This window comes from Harpia harpyja, chromosome 2 (assembly GCF_026419915.1).
Source record: "Harpia harpyja isolate bHarHar1 chromosome 2, bHarHar1 primary haplotype, whole genome shotgun sequence".
NCBI classification, from domain to species: Eukaryota; Metazoa; Chordata; class Aves; order Accipitriformes; family Accipitridae; genus Harpia; species Harpia harpyja.
The window spans coordinates 31,917,660-31,934,230 of record NC_068941.1 but is presented as its reverse complement, the minus strand read 5'-3'; the positions used below and the strand labels follow the sequence as shown (position 1 = coordinate 31,934,230).

Genomic DNA, 16,571 nt, shown 5'->3' with positions numbered 1-16,571 from the left:
CTGTTTAACAACAGAAAGTAAGTTTCTGTGAGAAGGATAGTTTCTAGCTAATAGACTAAGAGGGATTATGACTGTTCCACTGATCAGCTGCAAATGCTTGAAAAGATCTCAATAGGTCAGCGTTACTTTACACTTAAAGAAGTATTTTACATTTCATTTTTTATGTTTTCCTTTAGCAGTTAATGTTTCACATACTGAATTGACCAACTTAAAGATTTTTGAAGAATCCTAGAAGAATATATGCTTTGTCTTTCAAGAAAGCAAAGCTGAACCAAGAGAAGGAGATTACTCTTTGGAGACCTTGAAAAATCGCCAGAAAATTAACTTCAGGACTATGCATTTGTACCACAGGAAATGCCAAGATCTAAGGATTTTTTTTTTTATTATTTTTCTTGCAATAATTAAACATGATTTCAAGGTTGGTCTGCCTTATTTTTTTTAAAGTTGTAGTAGGCTGAACAAGTGTATCTGGAACTGAAAACCAGCAAGTTATATCAAATGAAATAAAATATTCCCTACTGACACCTATGGCAACAAGCATATATAAAAAAAAATATATATATATGGATTAGTTATCAATTCAAAGCGAAAACTAGATATTTTCTTTTATTCATTACTTGGCCATCTTTACAGGTCCACAGCAGAAGAGAATCACCGGACAATGCAATGAAGTCCGAAACTAAACAAAGAAAGCAAAAAAGTTTAATTATGCTACATAAAAATCTCTGCTTTTTGATTACATATAAGGAGAAATTAATATTAAGTGCTTCTGGAGATGATGATGAGATAAACATGAGGACACTTTTATGGATATTTTAAAACTTATTTACTTTTTCTTTTTATAGATAATCTATCCATTGTTAAGGGTTTAACCATTACGTTTTATCCTACAAACTACTAAAACCAGACACTACCCAGCAGTTTAAATAACATATGAAAAAAGCTGCATCTATTTAACAGCTGCAGAACTCATAGGACAGAGGCAGTAAAATATAAAAAAAGACAAGAATTAAAAATCCTACTGCAAGAATATTAACTGTAATAAAAGAGAAGACATTAAAACCAGCAGCTAGTTAGGTGCCAGGACATAATAGAACCCATAAGGATAGGCAAAGAATGATGCTAAGTTAGGGAGAAAGAGTCTGTTTTCAGAGAAGAACTTCCTGACAGACACCACAACAAAGCAACATGAACGGTGACTGTGTGGTCCCCTTCTCGTAAATAAATCAGGCGTCAAAGGTTGATCTGCAGTTAATAAGAGGCCTAAGCCTTCTCCAAGGATTTGTAGTATTCTGTCAGCACAGTCCAAGCCTTAGGAGCCATGAAGCCTTCCGGCGGGTTTTGTCCTTCTCGAGCCAGCTTGCGCATGCGGGTCCCCGATATAAATTCAAAGTCTTCATGGCTGAGAGAGTAGGAGTGGGGGCAAGGGGGGAGAGGGAGAGGAGCAAGGAGGGAGGAAAAAAGAACATATTTTAAAAGCAGGCAAAGTTGCTTATATTCCTTCTGCTTTCTTGATACTTTATAAATTTCTTCTTGGGGTATAATGCTATATAGCAACTGTCATTTCCAGACATTTGGCCAGCAATGCCAATAAATCTCTAGAATATACACCCTCTACAATATTCAGCTTGGGTAACTCCCGAGGTTTAGCAGCATGGTCCAACTGATCTCCTGTGGACTGAATTGAGTCTGTGGTTCCATCTAGCCTGGCTCACTCTCTATGAGGAAACAGGGAACTGCTGTTGAGAGAGGAACATCTCCTCCACCTCTTGTCTCAGCGCTCTGCCAAACAACAGCAGCCATCCTATTTTATACCTCACCCTTGCCACAGAAGCACACCAGCCCTCTGTGCTGGTTGAAGGTTCCAGTGCTGGTTGGAGAAGGTAATTTCAGCGCCACTAGTGAATGTGAAAAAACAACATTGCATGAAATCTTAGTGAAGGACAGTTTGCAGAACAGGGAAAGTAAAAGCCTCAGAGTCTAGAGGCAAGCTCCATAGCTGGGCCACTGCAAGCCACTGAGCACGCATATACCTATATATGCCTATCATTAATGCGGCTCATACAGTTCAAAATAAAGAAAAAAGCAGGGGAATAATAAAAATATCTTCCCCTAAAGATGTTTTTCCTTAAAAAACAGAATTTAGTTGGACAAATGAACCTAGATCAGGATTGTTTATCATTGTTAACATGGCAATCTAAATTAATATTAACTTCTCAGGTATGTGGTCATAAGCAGCAAAAGCTCCGTAAGTTAAACTCTTACTCCTCACAAGACTGAAACAGTAAAAACAAGACAAGAATGCCAGAGTTCTACCAAATGCACCAAAGGAAAAATTACGTATTCTTAAATTAAATATGCAATTTTACTTTCATGATTTGCTCAATTTGCAACATGTATGCATTATTCATTCTTTACTTGTCTGTTTAAAATAAAAGCCAAGTATTGATCTCAGATGCATGTGGCTTAGACAGAAACAGGAGCCAAGTGTGTGCATCAGAGGGCAGAACTTGGCTCTAAGTGCTGAGCTATGCTCAGTAGGGTATGGAAGTAAGCAAGACGCAGAAAGCATTCCACAGTTCCCTTTCACAAAACCACTAGCCCCATAACTTTTTGATTTGGGTTGTATACATTTACACAGCAGCACTGCCATACTGGCTCTTTTCTTATTGCTCTCAATTCAGGACTGTGGGCTCCTGAAGTGTCACAACAAGGCAAAAACCCCTACTGTGCTTCAACTCTGCAAAATATAAATTACATAAAAATGAAAACTTGAAGTTCATCTAAGCCCATAGGAGAAAAATTTATGTCACTGCTATTTATAACACCTGAAAATTTTGTTCCTTTGCAGAGAGATGCCTACTGTTCAATAACACTGCTTGAAGGTAACTTGCATTCTTTGCAAAGAACTGTTTCTATAAAATATATGTGGGGAAGTGATAAGACTGGTTAATTCTAGCAAAAAATACTAAGTCTTCAGATGATCAGGAAGAGAAGAGTAAAGCGAGTGCTATAAGGTTTCTCCATGTGTGGTTTTCTCCACAGTGTGGTAGCAATACCAAAGTTTGGGCATTAAAAAAAAAAAAGTTTGCTGCTTTATCCCCTCTTTGCCTGTTGTTTTCAGAAAAACACTCAACTTCCTCCCATGCCCTACAAGTGAAATAAAGGTACTGAGACAATAGATATGCCATATAAGCTTGCTTCAATAAGACCCCTAATTCATTTAGCTTCTTCTTATCCCTAGTTGCACAAAAAGCAGCTCTAGAAATCGGAGATATCACGAAAGAGAGAAACATGAAAAGAAGCTAAGGAGTTCTCTAGAAACTACAAGAAAAGGAAAGAAAAACATGAGCGAGGATCATTTAAGAAATGTACCACATTCAGCATCTCATAACATTTCTAGAAATATTTCAAAAATACTATTAAAAAAGTACAAAAGTACTAATGAGGCCCTCTCGTTATCCCAAACTTCTCTTCTGAATGGGTTTTTCTTTAAAAAAAACCCAAACAAACCTTAATTAGTAATCACTAAAGTGACTCAAATGGAGCTTTGACAATATATACTGTATGCTGAAACAACACAGTAATTTTTGCCTTTTTAAAAAATTACTGCATTTGCAATTTTATTGTTTCCAGTTTAACCTCCACTTTTATACCTAAAACAGAGTATCTGAATAACCACTCAATACTCATTGTCTTTACTAATGGTAAAAATCAAATCTCTCGAATATCAGAAATTTCCACTAAGCAGAAATACCTTATCAGTTCTGGCACTGTAGTGTGATGTGAACCACGAGCATTTTGAAATAAAACAAATCAGTATGAGTGATTTGCTTTTGTGGAAAAACAAAACCAGAAAGAAGAGTCAAGTAATTTTGTTCATAGTGAATTTGGAGGATATTAGGAGTTACTCTACACAAAATCGATTTGAGCAGAACATGAGGGGGAAACATTTGACCATTAAAGCTGCTATGAAATATAAATGCCAAAGCCATCCAAATTCCATTCTCAAGTGAGATTTGGAATGAGTCTCAATGAAACTTAAATGCCATGCCTAGAAAAGGCTTGGGTTAAGTGACTTTGAAATTTTTATTCAGTGACTGCTAGAATTAGCTTTCTTTGAGCCACGTTGTATGTTAGTAAATGCTTGTAACATTGATTTGACCTTTTACTACCAATTGAGTTTGACTAGTATTGACATAATATTTGGTGCCAATGCAATTAAAAGCATTCTCAAAAAAAAAAAAAAAGCAGAAAAAAAGGCAGAAATAAATCCACAACAAAAACTTGTCAACAGAAAACCAGTCTTGAAACGTATTACATTGAGGCTGGTATTTGCTGCATGGCATAGCATCCTAGAACCCTATTACACTCACAGTGTGGAAAAAGCCTTACATACACACGCTGTGAAATCTCCTTATAGAGGACAGGGCTAGGCAGACAGAAAATACATAACTTTGCTGTGCTCTCATACATCTAGCAAAAGGAGAAAAGGAATCTTTTCTTACACTTCAGATTGTGCCCTCCTTCCACTCACAGAGCTATATGTATATACAGACACCCACAGATGCACAAGATAATATTGTATATTTGGAAAACAGTAAGTGATTTATTCAGAATAACATAGAAACAAGTTTGTGCTATTTATTAATCTTCAAACTATTCCAGTAACTGAGCATCAGACTCAAAGAACACTACAAACCATGCACAGAAGATTAAGAATTCGTACACCAGTTCTTCCCTTTCTTTCCTTTACAAAGACTACTGTTTTAATGTTAAATGGATTTCACTTTTTTTGTGCATTCAGTAGTTATTTTTTACTATAACACCACAAGTGACCCCAGCAACAATGACAGCTCTTTGTGCTTTGTTATGACCTCAAACACTCTAAGAGCAGTGTGTGAGGCTAAGATTTTGAAGACCTTACAGTTCTTGTGACAAAACAAAGTTATCATCGCCAGTCTGCAAGTGGGAAACAACTGCATGAAGATATCTGCAGTCCTACAGGAAACCTCTGCCATATCTCTGAGGTGTCAATACAGTACCTTAATACAGTGACTGAGTAGAATATTTTTTCCACTTCAAGAATTATTCCCTACAGGTTTAAGCTAAGTATAAAATATATTACATAGTGACTCACGATAAAAGTACAGACCATTCATTCCTAGTTTTGCCTGTTTGTAAAAATATGTTTTTTGGAAACAAATGTATGGAAATAAAACGATAACATGACTTAATCACCCTGGTCTGGCTTCAAAACAACTGCCATGTTCTACTCAACTGGTAAACTTTAGATCTGATTAATTCCTAGGACAATTCATAGACTCCTTATCTGGGGTTCAGTCCTTTAACAATTCTCAAGCATCAAGTCATGACTTACACTGTAACTCCTTCAGGAAAAGAACGCTGTCCCTTATAGTGTCAAGTCTTTGTTATGTCAGTCTATGTTATGCCTTGAGAATGCCCCATGATGGTGAATGAAGCAGCTAGTATCAGCTAGGTTCAAAACCTAACTGGCTATAAAGAAACCCTTTGTGAAAGTAGAACATAATAAAGTGATTAATATCAACGTATGCAAAGCAAATCCTTTACGTGCTGTGAATTAAATTCCTTTCTGACTGGCAGGAGGGTTTAAGTCTTCTGAGCTGCTGTAGAGTTTCAATGTATCCTAAATGATGTACAAATGTTAATTGAGAAACCATATTTCACATAGCTAAATTAAGGAGGACAGTCAAGTGTGCTTATCTCAGCCTCTTACTATCACTTTAAAAATCAGGTATCACACCAAACAAATTTGGGAACAGTATGTACTTGGTTGGAACACCTGTTCTGTAAATATGACTTGATAGTATTAAAGCAGTCATGACAACCATATTAAAGGTCCTGGGAATAAACTATAAAGTCAAAATCTCTCCTCTTCAGATACCCGTGTTTCATTTACATTTTACAGAAAGCATGAACAGTCTGCTCCAGTAACTTTACTTATGGGTTTCTTTTAGCCAAAATGATCTCATCAGTTTTCTTCAGGACAAAAAAAAAAAAATAAAAAAAAAAAAAAATCCATTTTTCCAGACACTGCTGTGGCTTTTTTCATTACCAGTCTAATTTCCTTTCTTAATTGAGTTTTTTCTCAGCAGCAGTCTGTGGCTTCATTTTATAGGACTGATCTTCTGTAAAGAACTGGGAATCTCTACTCACCCAAACAACTACTATTATTAAGCCACCAATCCCAAATTACACTTGTCTGTGGTAACTGTTTGAGAAGCCTTTGGGGCTGAAGAAACACACTAACTGTTCTTCTGAAGAGATTTCAGCATTGGGTAGGGGATTTGGGGGTGTGGGGTGGTTTTTGTTGGTTGCTTGGTTCTTTGGGTTTTTTTCTTTACACTTCAGTCTAACAGTGGTTAGCAGATCAGACATTCGTTCGGAATTTCTCCATTATAACTAGAATTCTACCTATAAACTTTTCCAAAACATGTTTGGACGTATTCAATTATTGATGAAAAATTCTATGAAATCTAAAAGGGTAGAAAATATGATAAGCAAAGAACTGTACCAATATTCATACTAATTTCTACATGTATTATTTCTTCAGAATCCTATGCAAGTGGAAACGCTCAAACTTCCCATAGAATCTTAGATTAGGCTTGCTGTCTGACTTCAGCAACAATAAAAAGGGAAATTTTTTTATTATCCTCATTTTGACCAAATGGAAAATAAATTTAAGTTAGCTCTACCTGTGCTGCTATACATCACTTCAAATGCATTCCTCAAATCTCTTTCCTAAATCTTAGTTTTAGAGACATCTTTTTCAAAAATATGTTTTAAGACTGCGGTTCCATGAGGTGCTACACCTAGTTCTAAGATGTCCAAGAAACAAATTAAAAATTCTGGTGGCTTCATGAGGTAAAATACCAATATAATTTCAAGTCATTGGGTGTTCACATGTCTTAATATTTTAAAGGGTAACTTTAGTCTAACAATTTATGAGTTAAACTTTGTGCACCACTCTGCAACTACAATTGCCATGCAGCTAGTATGAAGGCTTTTACATCAGTCTTTTCTTACCCCCTTTCCTCACACGCAATGCTCCATGATTATCCCTGAATGCAACCAGGATACCTCTGCCTTTCCTTATAAACAGGGAAACATGTAGCTACACCTGCTGCCAAGTGACTTCAGCTCCAACACAGCACCACAGCAGCTCAACATTGTTACCCAGCAGCACGAGGCCCTAACACTCAAAATTAACAGTCATGTTCTCCAGACTGTTCCCAAGCAGAGATACCAGGTCTACCAAAACTCCAAGGGTAACATGTGTTCTGGAGGATACTAATGGAATTGAGAAACAAACTTAACTTCTATATCAGCTCCACAAACCTACACTTGCATGGACACCTTTGGGAGCTGAAGACCTTAAGAACAATGACCTCTTAGAATCACAGGCAGCACACCTGAGAAGTAAAGGCCTTTGTTACTAATTTGGAGGCAGGGCCAGTGGTAGGCTTTTTGATGCTTCCCAGGCTTGCCACCAGGTCATGAGCAGCTTAGCCACGGCAAGGTATCACATAGTTGCCCAGTATCTTATGGTACATAGCTGACCAGTACCAATTCAGCATGTGAAAACCTACCCCCACAGGCATACATGGAATGCTATCACCAAGTGTTACATCTTTCTTATAAAAGCTGAGCGTGAATGTTTAGAGATGTCACAAGCAAAGCAACTCTCTGCCGCTGCTAATGCTGCAGCCCCAACTTGTCAGACATCCTTTTGACAGTTGGATGAAGTTTTTGGTAACCTCTCACCACTAGCCAAAGGTTCATCCCCCACTGTCCCCATAGCTTGGGATTGCCGTCAGAAGCAGAAGGGTAATTCACTAATGTCAGCAAAGAGCCCAACTGCAATAACCTTTGCATGTCTTTGCTGCCAAGTCAGGTGGGGGTCCAACTCTGCCAAATTAGACAGACACCCAAGATAGCAGATGGTGTCCATTATGGCTTCTCACAAGCACCTCCCCAGATAGAGAACTCTAGGAGGCCTGAAAGAATACAAGAGATGACTACTCAGGGAGACAATAACTACTTCCAGCAGCTAAGACACACAGCTCAGCTATAGCTCAGTCCAAGGAAAACCCACTTGCCATAAACTTCCGTGCATCCATTAGTGATGTAAATTCTTGAATTGCCTAGTTGGCTGTCAAGTCTCCAAGCCTCAAAGAACTGCTAAAGGTGCAATAGAAATCAAGTTACCCATTTCCAAAACAAGTCAGAAGAATGCTTCTATGCATACATCCCTCTTCCCTGTATTTTCATGCTGTGTTTTTCACCAGGTAAGTGGTAAGCTCAGGAAAGATTTCCACAAACATCACTATTTCACACCCAAGGGTCTTCCACCGGTACTGATCCTCTCATATTTCCAGACAATCCTCTATTCCTTGCCATCCTTCTTACAGAGTCAAACACCACATGGTCCAGGACTCTGCCACATTTTCAGCATTACACAGACTATCTTGAAATGCAGCCAGCTGCACCCACCCAAGCTCTAACTCTGGAGCCTACCACAGTGTTCTGTCTGTGGCAAGCAGGAGCAATAATATCTTTCTTCAGGGAGTCTGCATGTGTCTGCATTGCCATCTAGAGGATTGCTGCCACACTCCAGTCCACCCTTGTAGTTTACGAACAGTATCTAGGGAAGGACAGGACATATGGTCTTACATTCTGACAGCAGCAGGACAAAACTGCACACTAATAGCAGCATGGTCTCTTTCGCAAGACAGTGACAGAAACAGAAGAAAAATGCCTCAAACCAAAGGGTGCCCACAGGCATGATGAAAGGATAATAGGGTGTGCATAATGCGGTCTGTGACAAAAGGCAAAACCTGTTACCACAGGGATTTTTTTTATCATTTTCTCTGGCTAGTGACAGAGGTACAGCTTTACTCTCCTTTATCTATACCAACTCTATCCTGCTAAGAGTATAGTATCAATGATCACAGAATCAATATTCTTCTACAAAGATTCTGTTCCATGCAATGGGAATTCTGGCCTCTCACATTGCTACTCCCCTTCTATTCCAAATTATTAAGTGACACACCAGTATAACTATTTCACTTTAATCTTTGTGCATTTATCTTCTAAACCTTGCTGAATTACTTGGACAACAAACAGGACAAATACCCATAGTATCTACAACAGCCTTTTGAACCTTATGTTACAATGTATACAGGTTTGCATAAAATTAGCAATATTTACATCACAATCTAGTTACTGTGCACAGCAACGAGGACTTCTAGATGCATCTCAAATAATGAAAGGCACAAAGGTAGTAAAGTGTTCAACAGCTAGTTAAAAGGCAATAAGTTTAGGAAAAGACTTCGGTGTCATATATGCTAGGAGTATCCTTTCCTCTGATTTTATTCCTCCTAATGAAAATACCATACATATCAGGGCATAGGTCTGATCTGATGCTACTGTCCATAGCTTCACCTGGGGAAAAAAAAAAAAAACCTGCCGCAATGCCATCCAAAGAGAAGCTTCACAGCACTAAGGAGAACCTTACGTTGGAATGCTGCCTATGGGGCAGGGAGAAGGCAGGAAGAACAACATCAGCAAACTACAACTGCTAAATAAGCCTCCCTGATTATCTTCAATTTTAAAACATCTGCAATGTAGCAAATCATCAAATTTCTAAACACATATGGACATCGTAGAGTAATACACAGTGAAACTGTTTTAATTCTTGTCAGGTTTCAACACATTTGCCTTTATCATGCTGCTCATGATTTCCAAAAAACAGAAGAACATACCATAGTTATATTAAATTATGTAAGAGATGATAACACTTTGTGGCTTTTAAAAATAAAAGCAGACTAATTCAGGTGCTTGGAATTTACTGCTGAAACAAAGCAGTTACATAACTTACAATCAAGGTTAAGCCAGCACACTATCTACTAATAAGTGTAATTCATGGTAAGAAAGACACAAGCTGCTGAATAAAACTTGTTGGTTGATTGTCACAAGCCACACTGACATCCTTGGAGGCTTTTATACTCGGTGTAACTGCAGCATAAGCAGCTGAAGAACAAGGGATAAGAGATGGGTACATTTTTACAGACCAATCTGTTTTCATGCTTCCATCACGATTCCATGCTTTCAAAGGTTAACTGTGTTGTATAGACATACTTCTTCAGTTAGAAGCAGTAGGAAATAGTCAGAATATAAAAAAATCCAAGTAATTTTAGAAAAACAACTTCCTTGGCAGTTTGTGTTTCAGTACTAATTTCAACTGCAGTGTGATGTAAAACAAAAGTACAGTTCAATAATCTGAATAAAGAGGTTTAAACTAAAATGACAAGCCATCTTCCCAATCCCACTCACAGGCACCACAGCAACAGATACAGTGAGTTTTGGACTCCGCTATGCCACACAAGTGAAAAATAATACTGGAACATGCAGAAGGTGAAATTATCTGTCCTGTAACTGGATAAAAACCAAACCAAAACAAAACAAAACCAGCTGAAAACCCTGGGACATAAAATGGACTTAGGCCATCATTTTGCATTATTGTTAAACAAAGCAAATAGTTATTTGTCACTCTCTCCTGTCTACTATCTTCTCTCTGCTACACTCTCTCATTGTTTCTCTTCCATCATATCTGATGCATAACCTGACACCTGAGAAGCATATTTAGAAAGATAAACCAGCAGACAGCTAGTCTTACCATTAAAATAAATAGTAATATTTTTCTGTGGATTTAGCAATCTGTGCCAACATGTTTCAGGACTAGAGAAACTCCAGTACCTGGGAGGAAAAGGGGAGATTCCAGTGGCAGCTAAAGTTGGATCACGTAAGTTGTGCTGTGAAACCACACCCAAATCATGCTGAAGTCAAGTTGGATTCATGATCTAAAACCACATCTAAACACTGCCATCTTTGAGCAATATGAATTTAATTAAAAACAATTTTTTTTGATGTGGGCGGGGGGTAAAAGGCAGCTATTGCTCAAAAAGTATTAAAACAAAAATACAACTTACTGATCAGAGTCGTAATAATCCATGCACTTCTTCTTATTATTATAAGCTGCAACTCTAAAGGGTACAATTTCCAGTGCTCGGAGACCTGGAGCCATTGTCAACACTTTGGCACCATGGGTTGGTTCATACAGATCTTTCCCAGTGTCAGGGTGTGGCATCCCTGCTGGATCTCGCCCTACAATGTAGAAGTTAGCTCCTGCAACCATCCGTGATCTGCAGTGCCACTGAACCTAGAGCAGAGACAGGTTAAAACAGTTAACAGAAGAAAACTGTCAAAATATCACCCTTAAAATGTGCATGCATTGTATAATTACCACTTTTTTTCCTAATCAGACATGATATTTATTATGGAGCCATAACAGAAAAAAGAACCAATTATGTGAATCACCACCAAACTTACAACTAAGGTGTACTATTCCCCTGTTTCATTTGCACATTAGGATACTTAAAAAGTTACTTTAGCACAGTGTTTGGAACAGTATAATCAGGGCAAGAAAGATGGAGCTCATCCATTTCTTAGCCTAGTTCTTCCTGATGTTGTCACCCTCCGTCCTTTTCCTTTTATATAAAAGATTAATGGAAAAGCAACTGCTTTGGGAAGCTTAGTGGGATCTAGCCGTACATTGCCCTATTTTAATCACAGTAATTTCTCTAAAAAGACACCCTGACCAACAGATAGCTGTCAAACATCTCATCGGAAGAAAGACAAGATAGGCTACTTAAACACAGTGTTCACGAGTGATCTAATCAATCTATCTACACATTAAAAAAGAAAAATTACCCAAGCTCAGCATTTTCACCTGGTGCATGTGGCAAGGATGTTGTCCGAGGCAGGACTTTAACACTTAGTCTGCATCAATATTAAAACCCAAAGGACATATAAACTAGGTACATACTGCACATCAACGCTTGGAGTAGGCTTTCAGAGCACTAAGACTGCCTATTTATAGCACAAGCTTCCAAGATGAAAACTGATGAAGCAATTCTAGATTTAGTAAATATTTAGTCACTTTTCCCCAAGCATTTTGAAATAATTTGATTCTAACGCATCTATATGAACTGGGGAGGAACCAATGTCAAAATCAGAAACTTTAGCTTTACTGAATTTTTGCTTGGATGCACCAACTTCCTTCCACCTAATATTTGAAGTATTGTAAATATTGACAAACAGCTTTCCCACATTACTTCGCTGCACATTTCAAAATGACTGGTTTCATAACTAACAACTTGATTTTTACTTTTTTCCTTACAGCTCAGTTACTACTGAAAGTAAAAAAAAAAAAAAAAAAAAAAAAAAGAAAGAAATACTTCAAAGGAAATTCTGCACACAGACTATTCAATCATCCACACCTGACAACCAAAGAAATGCTTTTGAATTATTTAGAAATGCATCTCTTACTAAACACGGGGAGAGGACTTTTTTCCTCCCAAAGACTGTTTGCAGTATTTACTAGATCCTAGACTGTTAGATATGTTACACTTATGGCAGGTTTTAGACTTATTACGGTATAGGACTGTTGGTGAATTTTCTTAATTCATTTTTATATGTAATATTTTCAGTAGAAAATTTAACTGTACAGTACAGGAAAAGTAAAATAACTATTGCATTACTTCAGGTAACAAAGACACACCACTTCAGGAAATGTGAATATGTTCTCATACTGGGAAGTATTCCCCTAAATGAATTGTCATACCATCTATACAGCTTAGTATCTGCCAAAGGATACTCAGAGAAGAGTTTAAAAAACCCACAAGTATATAACAGTAGTTTCTTATTTGTGCAGCCTTACCTTCACACAAAACTAAAGGGTCTACCCAGTAACTACATAGTGTAAAATAGCTTCACGAGTTGAACAGTAATAAACATCTGTCAAAACATCTGTCAAGCACTAAAGGGGGGAAAAAAAAAAAAAAAAAGGGGAGGCAGGAGGGGAAGAAACCCACAAATCATAGGACAAAAGTTGCTGCCACTACCTTGTAGTAAAGGGACAATGTGATGGATAAATTTTCCTTCCATTACAAAAAAAAAAAATTGCATCTGCTTACTGCAAATCTTTACATAAAACAAAATCAAAGTGTTTCATCTTTTAGTCACTGTGCATGCTGTTCTACGTTAATAAGCTTTAGGCAAGAAGCTCAAAAGTGATTTTTCAAAGTAGTAACTAACTGTTAGTTCTACATTAGTTTTATAACTAATTGTTATAGAAATCATTCAAGGAGGAAGTTTCGCAGTCAATATGGACACGGTTCTGTAAATCAGTAGTCAGATAATGAAATCAGGAACCAGTCATGAGTTATGAAGGTACCACTGGTATCAGTTTTCATCCTGACCACAGCCAGACATCACACACAACAGATTCCACTGCTATTCAAGCATATAGGGTGCTATGGAAGCATCTGGATGATGATAGCTATGCTAATAATTTTAATATTTATGTTACAAGCACAGAGTGGGCCATACACATGAAATTCCAGCATACCACAGCAGCTAGCAGCATATTTTCTGAAACTATTCTAGCATAGTTAAGAAATTTAAGTTTCATGTTGTCATTTGGGTAGCAGCAAGTAAGAACTCCATTTTGAATAAGTAAAGCTATTTGACTAAGACAGTTTAGAACAATGTAAACCATATGTTTGAGACAAAACTAGCAGCTCTTGTCCCATTTCTATACATCCATACTACTTCAGAACATATTTACTTTCCTAAGCAGGTGAATTTATTGCATTTTGATACAGAATTTTTTCTTATAGAACTGTTTCTTTTCTTCCAAGGTAATTATCAGGAGTGTTAAAAATACAAAAATGCTAAATTCATGCTTATAAAACATGTCTTAAAATCTTTACAGACTGGAAGGCCACATCCATCCTATAGATAACCATACTAACAGCTGCTTGTTGTTCTGTAAAGCACTTTGGTACCAGATTTGTTTCTGTAGCACGTCTTTTAAATGACCTATGGAAAATTATTAAAGGAAGAGTCTCTCTTATTACTTGGCTGCAAACATTAGTCAGGCTGTACTCTGAGGTCACTGTAAATGCCATATAGGTTAGGAGAAAGCTCTAATTCTGTTCAGAATAAGGATTGTGGATTTTGTTCCTCCTCATAAGCTTATGAATACAAGACCGAAGAAGAAGATTTCTGTTAATTCTCACAAAAGGTCTATGGGGAACAGTACAAGATTCCCTACAGTAACTTGCTTACATGCCTCAGCTAGATCTGGACTACATTTTTTTATCTGGACTGAAAGGCAGTGCAAGCTCTGTTTGATCAGTCAACTGGCCAGCAGAAAATAAGCACCACCTGTCTAATTTAATTCCACTGGTGAGATCTCCAATCTATCAAAAAGCTACCACAGAGTTAACCTCTTGAGCCTGGTCAGAATTTGAACTTCCTGTGACTCATGGAGGCATGGGGCAGGAGGGGGTAACGAGATGGAGAACCAATATCCCCTAAAGGAATTGCCCTCAGATGAGCGCTCTTAATTCTCCCTGCTTCTTCCCACAAGCCTCTAGGGATTCCAGCCCAAGACCTGGCTTCTAAACAGTGTGCTGCCAAAGAATTATTTCATATAAAAGCCTTGAAACAATTCTCTCTGAATTAAGTTTGCCAAAAAATAAACAAAGCCTTCCACTCCCCACCCCCAATTTGTGTATAGTGCTCCAACATACAAACTTTTTGCTTAACAGTCATAAAACTTAAGTATCTTAACATTCAACATATCAAATAGTTGTCCTAAAAGATCTTATAATTCCTTCTGAAAAAGTCTGTAAAAAAGGAGGAGGGATTAATTCATTATCATACCCTTATAACTGTAAAGAAATGAGCACATAAACCCAATATTGTCTCCCACCATTTCCAGCAAAATCCTCCAATATAGAGGATTCTTCATCGAAGAACGTTTTGGTTGATGACAGAGGGAGCCCTTACAGTCTGGTTTCCCGAGGAAAATTAGTCTCTTCTCTCCATTAAAAAAAACACAATCCACAAATGTCAGGCATAGCACAAAATACTTAAGTGCACTATGAAAGGGGGTTTGTTGTGTTTTAAACTCTTGATGTGTTTACCTCAGTTGGTCCAGCATACATCATGGGGGAAGGAAATATAGCCACCACTGTTGTTTCTGGATTCAGGATTCCCTCCTCCAGTACTGCAGCATGTTGCTTCATGCGCCACATGAGAGGAACATCATCCTCCTTTGTCCAGCCTCCAAGTGGATGCAAGAGTAAAACTGGCCGCCGGTAGCCACGTTCCAAAAGCTGCTTATGAGTATCCTGCATTAAAAGAGCATGCCCATTGTGCACCGGATTGCGTAACTGGAATGCAAAGACAGCATCTATGGAGAAAAAACAGACAAAAGATATAAGGAAAGCAGGTTATTTTATCAGGAGTTGTACAAACCATAGAAAAATCTTCAAACAGTACGATCTTTCCTCTGAACTTTATTAAACAAGTATAATAGCAGTAGTCACAGGTCCTTAAAGGATTATGAATTATTATAAAATCATTATACTCAATAAGGAAAACTAAAAAAAAAAAAAAAAAAAATCCTAAAAAAACCCCAAACCAAATCACCTTCCTTTATTTTTGAGATTTCCGCAGAATTACTCTAGTTTCTCCAATAGCTATAATCTTTTCTTTGGATTTTTCACTTGCACGAGCATATAGAATAAATTCTAAGAGGAAATAAAACTATGCTACCTGTCTTAAAGGCTCAATGTATCATCAGGAGAACAAAAGGACATGTTTGCAACAAAACAGATAAAAGGGGATTTAATGTGCCTTAGGAAGTTTCCTTCACCTAAATAGCTTCGTGGAGTTTATGCACAGTAAGAACAAAGCAAGGCTAACTGATATTTCAAAGTATTACAAACCGTTCGATGAAAAACCCTGGCACAACCAGGATTTCTCCCTTCTCCAAATTAAGATGAACTAAGGTACCCTGCAAGATGGCAAAATCAACATAACTGAGAGATTTCCCAATAAGGAAACAATGAAATCTAGAGAACAGGGTTTTTTCAAGTATCAAATATATTTGTTTAGGGGCTAGCTAAAACAAAGACTGGTACCTCAAAGGTCCTGGAAATACTGACCACATTGAAAAAAGACAGGAGCTCAGGACCAATCTCGGTTTGCACTCTTAATGTTAATCTCTTCCCTCACACTTAGAAGTGCTAAGCAGCTGTCTGTCAGTCACTGCCACAATGAAGGCGGTATGTCTGATTGTTCTCTGCTTTATGACATTACTCAGCCTCTTACTTATCTGCCTAACACAACTGCTTTAGTGAGAAAAACTGGTTTGTTTCTTCTGCAACATAAAGCTAGCAGTTAGCTCACGATTTTTAACTGTGATACATTTCCCTTTGCACCAGTCTACTTGCATTACTGTCGTAAGCTTTGCTCCCAAGAAGCAGCATGGAACAGACTTAAAAATAAAAAAGCATGAAAGCTCAGCACTCATCCATACCTCTAAAGTTTTAGCCGAACCTGACAATTTTTAAATCACGTTCTACCACATTTTAACTTTATCTTTTCTTGCA

At 37.6% G+C, this 16,571-nt stretch overlaps 1 protein-coding gene across 1 annotated transcript in view; it reads right to left on the bottom strand.

The window, feature by feature from the left end:
- Positions 1-572: 572 nt before the first annotated feature.
- PAPSS1 (3'-phosphoadenosine 5'-phosphosulfate synthase 1) overlaps positions 573-16,571 on the bottom strand; it is a 47,023-nt gene continuing 31,024 nt past the window's right edge. Inside the window, exons 10-12 of the mRNA XM_052774933.1 lie at positions 15,099-15,367; positions 11,034-11,263; positions 573-1,402 (exon numbers count right to left, since the gene is read on the bottom strand). Coding sequence (XP_052630893.1) covers positions 1,264-1,402; positions 11,034-11,263; positions 15,099-15,367 — 638 coding nt within the window. The 3' untranslated portion in view covers positions 573-1,263. The remainder of the gene's footprint in view (positions 1,403-11,033; positions 11,264-15,098; positions 15,368-16,571) is intronic.